General features: G+C 38.3%; 1 protein-coding gene across 1 annotated transcript; it reads right to left on the bottom strand.

Annotated features, from left to right (window-relative positions):
• Positions 1–804: 804 nt before the first annotated feature.
• On the bottom strand, positions 805–1,452 carry LOC138899868 (uncharacterized). Its single transcript, XM_070186565.1, has one exon. It carries the CDS (start codon positions 1,450–1,452, stop codon positions 805–807), a length of 648 nt encoding a protein of 215 aa, XP_070042666.1.
• Between the last annotated feature and the right edge of the window lie 10,575 nt (positions 1,453–12,027).

A 12,027-nucleotide genomic window follows, 5' to 3' on the forward strand; every position in this document is an offset into this window, starting at 1 on the left:
AGTTAGTAGTAACAATGACCACCATGTTCTCCTCCCTAAGGACTTGAGCATGGTGATCTACTACATTCTCCAACCCCCTACTACTCCTTTCATCCTCATCTCCTAACCCCTTGCAACCCTTACTCATAGATATGGACATTGTAATTTATCACTATTCACAATCCTTCTACCTTGTACCTCCAATTGATCGAAGCCATGTGCTTCCATATAGCCATTATCAAGAGCATAGTTAGCTAAATAGTCAGCCAATTTATTGCCCTCCCTCATAATATGTGTGACTCTAGCAATGCATCTCTCCATTATACCTTTGATTTCTTCAACATATGTTGCTACTGTCCAAGGTGCAATCCATGTGCCATCAACTACATTTTTCAATATCATGGAGTCCGTTTGCACCCCGATATGTGCGTAACCAGTATCTCAATGCTTCAAGAATAGCAAGGGCTTCAGCTTCAGTGTTGATAACCTCCTAGATTTCCCTCCCCATTGCATACTTTACATCTCCTTCTTCATTCCTTAATACAAATCCAATCGAACTCTTGTGCGGGTTACCTCTTGATGCCCCATCTGTATTGACTTTTATCCACCCTTGAGTAGGAACTTCCCACATAACTTTAGTCACTTCAAACATGGAGTGTAATTCTCCATCATATGCAATAAATATGGCCATTTGTGTGGAACATTCTGCAAACTTGACTTCCTCGCTTTGACTAAGGCTTGTAGTGTAGATGATACATGATATATAACTTTACTAATTGATATCGCTTCCCCAGGCTTATAACTATTCCTCCTCTTCCAGATTTTTCACAAAATAATGGAGGGTGGTACATAAAATATAGGTTTAAGTCTTGGCACAACCTGGACAATCCAACATTTAGTTACTGCATGTTGCAAGGAGATCCCTTCCATTGATATTCCTGCATTTGAGAGAAAGTAATACCAAATAGTGTGAGTTGCATATGATCTATAGAAAACATGAGCTAATGTCTCCTCGTCTGGATTTCGATAGCACCAACACCTCGATGGCATAAAATAGCCCCATCTCCTAAAGTGATCATCAAGTGGTAGCCTTGCTTTCCAAACCTTCCACGTGAAAAAAGCAGTCTTAAAATGCAGCCCTTTCACCCACATATTTTTAAATGCAATCCTGGGATCTCTTCTCCTCCTAGTGTATTCCCAAGCATATTTGACTGTGAATTTACCTCTAGCCTCCAACATCCAATAAGGTCTATCTAATTCGTCATGCATTACTGGAGGCTTAATATTCTCAATGATATGAAGTGTAAGATCATGAGTTAAGATGTCCATAAGCATGTCCTCATCCCATTCTCCTTCCTCCACCACATCGTACACATTATGAATAACTTCATCACAATAAAAATCCTGTGGAGTAATGAAATATAATGCTCCTAATCCTGTCCAATTGACAAACCAGAAAAGTGAGGAGCCCATTCTTGGTTGCCATATTATTTGATGCTCAATGTTATCTCTACATTCTAACATCTTCCTCCAAATGTATTATCCATTTCTCCATTGTACTACTATAGTTTTTAACTTCTTGCAATATTTTTGACTCATGAAAGAGCTCCATAAGGTAGGTTTATTTCTAAAATTTCACCAAAGTTTACAAAATAAAGCTTTGGAGATATCATGTAATGATCTAAACCCTACTCCTCCTTCTTCACATGGCAAGCTTAATGTATCCCAAGAAGCCCCCAGTGCATTCCTTTACCACCTATTGCATTACTCCAGAAAAACTGTGCAAACATCTTGTGCAACTTATTAATGACAAATGAGGGAGGGTTCATTGATGACAACAAATGTATTGGCATGCTTTTCAACACATGTGTTATCAAAATTGCTCGACCACCAATAGAAAGAAGTTTACCTTTCCACGATTGTAATTTGTCTAGAATTTTGTTGATGAGGCCATGATAGTAGTTTGTTCTCCTTCTTGCATAAAATATAGGGCAGCCATGGTATGTGAAGTGGAACTCCTGCCTACCTATTCCTATGATCCTTTGAAACTTATTCACCACTGCACTGCTTGTAGAGTGATGCATGTATACTGTTGATTTAGCCTTATTTATCAACTGCCCAGAAGCCACCTCATAAGCACTCAAAACCTCCATGATCAATTGTAATGAAGTTGCATCTGAGGTTGAAAAATTATGGTATTGTCTGCATATGCAAGATGATTGATCCTTGGACTCCATTTTGGTAACCCAAACCCACATAAGTAAAGATTCAAGTGAAGTGAATTCAATCCCCTTGACAATGCCTCGGCAGCTAGAATGAATAGAGTAGGTGACAAAGGGTAACTTTGTTTAATTCCTCTGGTGGATTTGAAAAATCCATAGGGCTGGCCATTAATCAACACTGAGTACCAATTGTTTGCAACAATGCCATAAACAATCCCAATGAATCTCTCATAGAAGCCCATTTTCCTCAGCATTTTAGTCATGAATAGCCAAGATAGTCTATCATATGCTTTGGTCATGTCTAACTTGATCACCACATTTAGTCCTGCCCTTGTTCTCAGTCTAATATCAGTTATTATTTGTTGAGTCAATAGCACATTCTCCACAATACTCCTCCCTTTAACAAATCTAGCATGTTCATTTGATATAAGTGTAGGTAACAAGTTGACTACTCTTTCATGGATAACCCTTGAGAACACCTTGTTAATAAAGTTGCTAAGACTTATAGGTCTCATTTTAGAATATGTGACCACTTCCTTTTAAATAGGGAACAATACTAAGTTTGTGTGCGTGATAAACTTAGGTAGTTCCTGGCCATTGAAAAAATCTTTCACCATAGCATACACATCATCTCCTATGATCTCCCAGCAGTAATGAAAGAACTTTCCACTGAAGCCATCAGGTCCTCCTGCACTTTCCCCATTTAGCCCAAACACAGCGTGTTTGGCCTCCTCTTTTGTAGGTTATCTTACCAAATCTTGGTTATGCTCCATAGTGACCATATTAGGAACATGATCAATGATCCCAAATGCAGTAGGGACAATATCTTTACGAAACTTAGCAGTAAAGAATCTTACTGCTTCTTCAGCCATTTGTGCATTGCCTTCAATCCAGTTTCCTTCTGCATTTTGAATCTTCTTCAACTGCAATCTTCTTCTCCTCCCATTCACTTGAACATGAAAGAATCTATTATTGCGATCACCATCTTTAAACTAGGTCATACCAGATTTCTGCTTCCAAAATTCTTCCTTAAGTGATAAGAATATGATAGGTTATGCTTGTACTTTATAAAGTCTTTCCCTATTAATCTGAGTAGGATTAAGTTCAAATTGAGTTTCATGCACCATCACCACTTCTTCTAAGCTAGCAATTTTCTGAAAAATATCTCCATAAGTAGCCTTGCTCCATGCTAATAATGCCTTCTTTAACTTCTTCAATTTGTGATTGAATATGATAAAGAGATTAGCACTAAAATCAAGCTGCCAGTTTTCCTTCACTACATCTTGAAAAGTCGCATGATCTATCCAAAAGTTTAGGAATTTGAATTGCTTGTTAACAGGAATAACATCTGGATCACACTTGATTAACAAGTGGTTGTGGTCATATCCAATTTTGGACAAGTGCGTGATCTCCAACCCTAGGAATAACTGTAGTAATTCATCATTAGACAGCACTCTATCCAGCTTTTTAAATATAAAATCAACCTCAACTCTACCATTCCACCATGTAAAAATGCTTCCTTTGAAACCAAGATCATGAAAATTTCACGTATTGATACAATGCCTAAAGTCATCTAATGCATTCAAATCTACTGGAAGTCCACCAAATTTCTCCTCCTCATCCCAAATTACATTGAAATCCCCACTAACAATCCATGGAGATATCATATCGCTAGCCAAAGCATACAGTGTATCCCATAATTCTATTCTCTCTATGGCATCACATTTGGCATATATTAATGTAAGTATGATCTCTTTTTGCGAATTAAAGTCAAACAACTTAAGAGTAAGTTGTTGAACTATGTCAATAAGAATAGTAACCTCATAATCATCATCAACAAAGGCTCATATTTTATTAGAAACATTCATAATAGTCTGAGCAAAACCAATCCTTCTTCTATATATTTCCAGTTTCCTCACTTGTTGCATTGGTTCCATCAGCCCCACAAATCTAAATTGATGTTGTTTATGCATTGTAATAAGCCTTTCAAAGGCTTTCTTGGTATTTACAAAACTAATATTCTAAATGATAGCATTCATAGCTAAACATTGGATTTAGAGATTGTCCATCTTGTTTGCACTCCAGTGCCAGGGACACTAGTGTTTTCTTTTTGTTGCCTCTTCTTGCCTTTGCCAACTGATTTCACCTTCTCTATTTTCCTGGGAGATAGATCACCTTACCGTACCACATTCATGAAGTTCTGGGCATTTGATTCCTCATCCATGTCCTTTCCATTTCTTGCATCATTCTCTTCTTCTTGGATCACTTGTTGTTGCTTTGTTATCTGATTCTTCCAAGGTTTAGGGACTACTAATTTAGCTACCTTTTGATCCATAGGAGCTGGGGATACATCTGTTACCTTTTTTCCAGCTATGTTGGTGTCCTTAGGCATCAAATAAGGCCTAGGGTTTACTGTATCTAGGGTTGCATCAGGTTGTTTAGGGCTAGGGTTACTTTCTGGAGTTTGTGCTGGTGGATTTGGACTTTTAGGTTTGTCTGGAGGTTTAGGATTAGCTCAGCATCTCTCTTAACACTTGATTCCATGACTGTGCCACCCTTATCACCTGCAGGATGTTCATCTGTAGGTAATACTTCCTCATCATGATCATCTTTATCAACTAACTGTACCACATCTTATAGATCTTCACCACATGATTGAATACCATCTTCTACATCTACCTGCTCATTTTCAGAGTGAAATTCACCTTCTTCTTCAGATTCTTCTTCTACCTGTTCAGTCTATAATCATCCTAGTTGCACATTGTCAGTAACTTAATTCTATGAAGGAACCTCTTGGCAGGACTGATTAGTTGTAACTAGTTGAGGAAAATATGCTCCTTTTTGTTCCTTGTTAACACTATTAGCATTGTGTTCATTACGTTGGACTACATTGATAGGTACAAAGGTCCTATTCACCCATTGATCTGTTGATTCTTTTTGTCTCCTTCGGTAGTTCCATTCCCATTCGTCTTAGGACTAGCATTCTTTCCTTTTTCCAGCTTGTTAATCCCAGTTGAAGCAGGCATGAAGACAGCAGCCATTGGGTTCAATCTCCCAATTTAAATAGGATTAGGTCTAGGGCTTCTTTGAGTAACAGTTTTCACCACCAAAGCCAACTGATTATTGTCTTCCTTCTCCACTTCTTCCACCTCTACAGTCACGAATGTGTTTGTTGTTTGAACCTGCTGGGCACCACCACCAACTGGGATAATTTCTTTCCCAGTTTTATTTTACGAATCATCCTGTTTTCCGGTGTTCTTTACACGATTGTCCCTCACCTCTTTCCACTGCTCACCAACATTACCAACTACTCTTCCACTTGTAAATATCATTAATGGACCCTTATTTTTCTTCTTTTCTTCAACATTACCAGTTGCAACCTGTTTGTCTTTGTCATGAACCATTAATTCTGGATGTAACCTCCAACAATCAATCTCACCATGACCTTGTAGCCTACACTCTTTGCAATATTTAGGTAGAAAATCATATTGAATTTTCACCCATTCCGTCCTTATTTCCCCAGTAGATTCATTCTCTAATTCCACAGGCACTTTCTTGGGCAAGTCAGCTAGAATATCAACAAGGACTTTAACTCTAGCACAACTAGGTCGTGTTTTATTTGTAGTAGCTATATCGAGGTGTAATGGTTTCCCTACTGCTGAAGCTAAAGAGAACACACATTCCTTCACAAAATACGTTGGTAACAAGCTTAGAAAAGATATCCAAGCCATAGCCATTGGAGTTTCTTCCCCTACTTTGAACTTTGCATTATAAATTAGCAGCCTCATTTGATATTTATAACCATCCTTAGCTCTAACATAATAAGCACTCTTTGACGTAAGATTAATAAAATCTTCCCATAATGTCAGTCTAATAAGCACATGCCTATCTCTAAAGAAGCCAACATTGCATTCACCTTTGATTCCACATTGAGATGGGATAATTCTACATAACTCTTATAATTCTGGCCATTCATAAGAGAACTTACCCACAACTGTGTATTATAATCCTTCAATGATATTCATACGATCAACTTCTGCTTCTGTAAACTTGACAAGAGGTTATCCATGCAAGAATGTAGTGATGATAGTACAAATGTATTGGTGAGATCACAAATCTTATGATGTGTCATGTGATTTGATAAAAATTCTTATTTTCAGAATTTGTTGGCAAAATGACACTAAGGAAAATCTAATAAGTTTTATTAACACTTATGTATTGATGAGAGTACATATGTTTGAGCGCTAAAGATAAATTTTCATGAAAGAGTATTCCTTTCGAAATTTGAAAAATATAGTAGAACTCGTTATATATTTAAAAGGTTAATGTTAAATTACTAAAGGCTTTAGCATGAAAAGGGTAATTCATTTGATTTTATTCAAATAATTTGGATTGGATTGATAATCATGATTTAATGAAAATAGATCCTTTGAAGCTGTTAGACTATGAATTTATTGTTGATATGCCAAAATTTTGGGAGTTACTAGTGTAGGCCATAGACATTGGTTCGAATATTGAGTTCGTTACCATGGAACTACATGTGCGGTGTAGGGACGCATTCATGCTACGCTGAGGTTTGTGGGATAAAGTCCTCCATTGTGGGGGGAAATTATCATTACTTAAAGTAATGAGGTAAAGTCGACTCGTACGACACTACGGGAAGTCATCCAGACAAGTAGGGTCAAATACTTGTTGCTTGGTTGATCACCTAGTGGTGTTTATTATGCTGGTGTTGATATAGTACTCCCGATGAAACGTAAAAGAGGACTTTCTTATGTTTAGGCCTAAGGAGATAAAAATAATTTCAATTATTTAATGAAATTAAAATGGTTCTATATGATTTCTACTAAAATCTTGGATTTATATAAATTTTCTAAAAACTTATATCATGGCGTACATTTCACTTGTCTTTTTATTTAAAATGATAAAGAGCATGATCTATATAACTGTTTATACTTTATAGTAACTATTGGTTGCATATTCTTTCATAAATATTGTTCCAGAAACTTGAGTTAGAGAGAGTATATAATACTAATTGAGTACCGTGGTAGTGTACTTATCCCTCAGGGGCCCCATTCCAGGGCTCCGCTTACTTTACAGGTTTCATGATGAGGAATGATAGACATGCGAACAGGGTTAGGCTGACTCTTTTCCCAAGGTATATGGTGAGGCACCACTCCTATTTCGTGGTACCTATCATGTTGCTTTCTTATATTGTGTTAGTCGGGCATTGTGCAAGTGTTTAGTTCTATTTCTTGGTATAGAGGCTCAATAGATAGTTGAAATGAGTTATAGTAATGGGATTTGAAAATATATTTTGTTTTATTTGGTCTCAATATTATTATGAAAGGCTTCATGTATGATTTTTGTCATGACCAAATTCTCACTTCAAGGCCGTGTGGTACCTAGCAGAACTTGCTAAGCACGCCAACTCACAATCAATAGATAAAGTCCATTTTCATTACTTAACACAGATACATAATAATTAAAGATTGATATAGTCTCAAAACAATAATAATATCTGATAAAAACCCAAGTACAACCTTAACACGATCAATACGGTATGCCTCAAGACTAGGTGGCAAAAGTACACGTGCAACTACGAAAATGAGATCAAGTCTGTATACATGTCGAGCTATCTGAAATACAAATAATAAAAGGAACATGAACTTGGGAACTACAAAGTAGATCCATGAAGTGCAACTCATCCTAAGTCTCCGTGAAATCTCCTAGCTCAATCAGGAAGCTCTACTAGGACCCACCTACTGATCTATACAAAAAGATGTGCATAAACGTATTATGAGTACACCACAATCGATACTCAGTAAGTACCAAGTCTAACCTCGAAGAAGTAGTGGCGAGGCGCTTCTGAATATTTACCACACTGATATAATAATAAAATTAAGAACTGAAATAATAAATAATATCATGAATAACAAAAAGCCACAAATATCATTAGTTGAAAGGTATTAAGCATGCTTTTCTAGCACAGAAATAACTGTAATGCTACTCATATATAGAAACAAAAGATAGCATGATCAAATAATGGAGCCGAGACTCCCAGTTAACATATAAGAATATCAAGTAACAATTAACAGTGAAATAAACACTTTAAAACGAGCCAATAATAAGAATGCGTGCTCGACTGGTACAAGATCCACGTACCCCGATACACAATCCATGTATCAACATAACCCGATACAAAATCCATGTACCAAACCGGTACAAAATAAATATACTAACCACACTCATAGGGCCCAAAGTAACATGGGTTATCACCTGACTCCGGAGGGGTAGATCGAAATCCAAGCGCAAAGAGGGGCAGAATAGCATCCCTCATAAATTAATAACCGATCATCACGTCCAATATGCCATAACTGTATTTCATCTGCACGCTTAGCCTTCATGCCCAAAAATCCATTATCCAAAATGTAAATATATGCTCAAAAATTATAGATAAAAGGTGCACAAGGACTTAATAAATATCATATGGATATGTGCCCATGAAATCTCTATGTGACTACAGATAATTATGAAATTCAACATATCAAGAATAAGTTCTCATGCCTTCATAATTAATCATAAGCCTAGGAATGATTTCTAACATGAGTAAGATAGCAAGCATAGTCACATAAGTTAAATAATTCATGATTAAAATGAGCACATAGTAAAAACAAGGCATAAAATATTCAAATTCTACCCCGGTCATGATATAAACTCGGTAAATGCATATATTATCGCTGTCACGTATATAAACTATCCCCAATACCTTAAACACATAGCAAACAAGTCAAATCATAGGGGTTTTCCTCTTAACAAAGTTAGCCAAGAGACTTACCTCCACCCGGTGGCCTCTAATCTCCTAAAATAGCCTTTCCTCTCAAACAAACCTCCAAACGAGCCGAATCTATCCAAATACAACTCAATAATGTCAAAGAAAATCATAAAAATCGAACCCAAATGATAAAGATTGTATCTTTAATCAAATACAGAAAGTCAATCGAAACATCAACCCGGGCCCTCTTCCCGGAGCCAGACAAAACTCACAAATTCTAAACACCCATTCCGATATGAGTCCAAATACAAGTTTCATCCAAAACCAACTCCAAATCGGGGTTCGAATCCCAAATATTCATTTTCCAAAACTTCTTACAAAAATCCCACTTTTTTCCTTTAGATTTCATCATCCAAAACCTAAAATCAAAGATAAAATCATGAATAATAATCAAATCTGAGTTGAAAGACACTTACACAATCCAAGTGGGTGAAAATCGCTCAAAACTCGCCCCAATCCGAGCTCCTAATCTCAAAATATGATAAAATAGGCCAAACCATCTATCAAAATAACACTGCCCAGCGATTCCACTTTTGCAGACACATAAATTGCTTCTGTGACTCCGTTTCTACAAAAATATGCTCGCATCAGCGAGCTCACTAACATCCCGACCCTTCACTTCTGCGAAGCAAGTTTTCGCTTCAGCGGGGCTGCACCTGCGGAACAGCCTCGCAGGTGCGCGATCGCTTCTACGCCAAAAGTCAGCATCTGCAGACTCCCTGTCCCAGGCCCAAATTCTAATTCTATGTTCACCTGTCCGCATCTGCGGACTCGCACCTGCCTTCCAAACATCACAGGTGCGAAAACACCATACTAGAACTGCCCTTAAATTTCAACATGTTCAAAAACTAATCTGAAACATACCCGAGCCCCCCGAGACCCTGCAAAATCATACCAACCAGTCCCAAAAACTAGCATGGACCTACTTGAGACTTCAAATCACAAAAAATAATATCAAAACCATAAATCGCACCTCAATTCAAGCTTAATGAACTAATCAAACTTTTAACTTCCAAACTCAAGCGAACCACGTCTAACCAACTCGGAAGAAACTAAAATTTTACACACAAGTTTCAAATGACATAATGAACTTATTCCAACTCCCAGAACAGCAATCCGACCCCGGTAGCCTCCAAGTCAACTCCCGATGAAACCTATTATCCTTCCAAACCTTCAAATTTTTAATTTTCACCAAATAGAGCCAAATTAACCTAGGTCCTCCAAATCCCCATCTCGACATATGCCTAAGTCCAAAATCACCGTACAAACCTATTGGAACCATCAAAATCCCATTCTGCGATTGTTTACAATAAAGTCAAGTTTCGGTCAACTCTTACAACTTAAGCTTCTACAATGACACTAAGTATTCCAAATCACTCCCGGACCTTTTCGAAACCAAACCAACCATCCCTGAAAGTCACAAAACAATAGACACACATACGACAAGTATTAAATAAGGCAACAGGACTCAAATACAAAAAATAATCGGCCGGGTCAAACGAGTTCAGAAACCTACCTGGAATTCCAAAAACATGAGGATATCTGCTCTGCATATCATGTTCGGTCTCGCAAGTTGCCTCCTTGACTGGTTGACCCTTCCACTAAACCTTCATCATTGCAATATGCTTCGACCTCAATTTTTGAACCTGCCTATCCAAAATGGCCACTGGTTATACTTCATAAGATAAGTTCTCATCCAATTTCACCGAACTAAAATCTAACACATGTGACTGATTCTCACAATACTTCCGAAACATGGAAACATGGAACAAAGGATGAACTCCCAACAAGCTGGATGGAAGAGCAAGCATGTAAGCCGCCTCACGCAGTCTCTCCAAAACCTCAAATGGACCAATGACCGAGGGCTCAACTTGCCCTTCTTCCTGAACCTTATCACGCCCACAGTATTGTATTAAAGATTCCTAGTATTTTTCAGTAGAGCTTATGATTCTGTACCATCAGATTTTAGGGATTGTACTATTGTTGCTCAGTTATGGTTATTATGTCATTTATCAGCTTGATTTAATATCTTAGTCATTATTTCTGTTAATTTCTCAATATGTGTTAGGCTTACCTAGTCTTAGAGACTAGGTGTCATCACGACTACCTAAGGTGGGATTTTGGGGTCATGACAAGTTGGTGTTAGAGCTCTAGGTTCATAGGTGCTACAAGTCATAAGCAAGTTTAATAGTGTCTTGCGGATCGGATGGAGACGTCTGTACTTATCTTCTAGAGGCTACGGAACTATTAGGAAAGTCCACTTCTTTGATTCCTTATCATGTTGTTGTTGATTTCTGAATCTGAACCTTTGTCTTTCTATTCTCTCATATATGGTAAGTACACGCACTTCTGGATTAGCTATGCAGACACCTGCACCCCCTAATAGAGTCGCGATAGGCCGGGGCCGAGATAGAGGCCGAGGAGGGACGTGCCACAGATAGGGCACCTGCCAGAGCAGCGATTGAGGAGCCACCAGCAGCTCCGGTTGGGGGACATGCACCCGAGGCGCCTGCTACTACCCATGCACTCCAGGAAACATTACCACACTTCTCGAGTATGTTCGGCACTTTAGTTCAGGCAGGATTGATCCTGGTTACACCAGCCACATCTTAGGCTGGGAGAGGAGCTCAGACTCCAGCCGCCCGTACCCCAGAGCAGCGGGTCCATGTAGATCAGGTTCCTGGAGTTTTGTCAGCATAACCCATTATCCTAGTTCAGCCTGAGGTCACTCCAGAGGCATCGGAGAGGAGTAGAGGAAACTTAAGAGGTTCAAGAAGTATGACCCTCCTACTTATAGTGGCGTAGTTCCTGAGAATGCATAGGGTTTTCTACGAGTGCCATCATATTCTCAACACCATGGGCATTGTGGAGGTGAGTAGAGTCGCCTTTAGTACATTTTAGCTGTCAAGAGCAACCTATAGGTGGTGGCAGGCTTATGAGGAGGGTAGGCCAGCTGATGTCGCACCACTCGCTTAAACTCAATTTTAACTT

This window comes from Nicotiana tomentosiformis, chromosome 10, assembly GCF_000390325.3.
Source record: "Nicotiana tomentosiformis chromosome 10, ASM39032v3, whole genome shotgun sequence".
Taxonomy (NCBI): Eukaryota; Viridiplantae; Streptophyta; class Magnoliopsida; order Solanales; family Solanaceae; genus Nicotiana; species Nicotiana tomentosiformis.

Bases quoted from the DNA above. Each gene is read 5' to 3' on its own strand.
- LOC138899868 (XM_070186565.1), bottom strand. From the start codon at position 1,452: ATGGGCTCCTCACTTTTCTGGTTTGTCAATTGGACAGGATTAGGAGCA.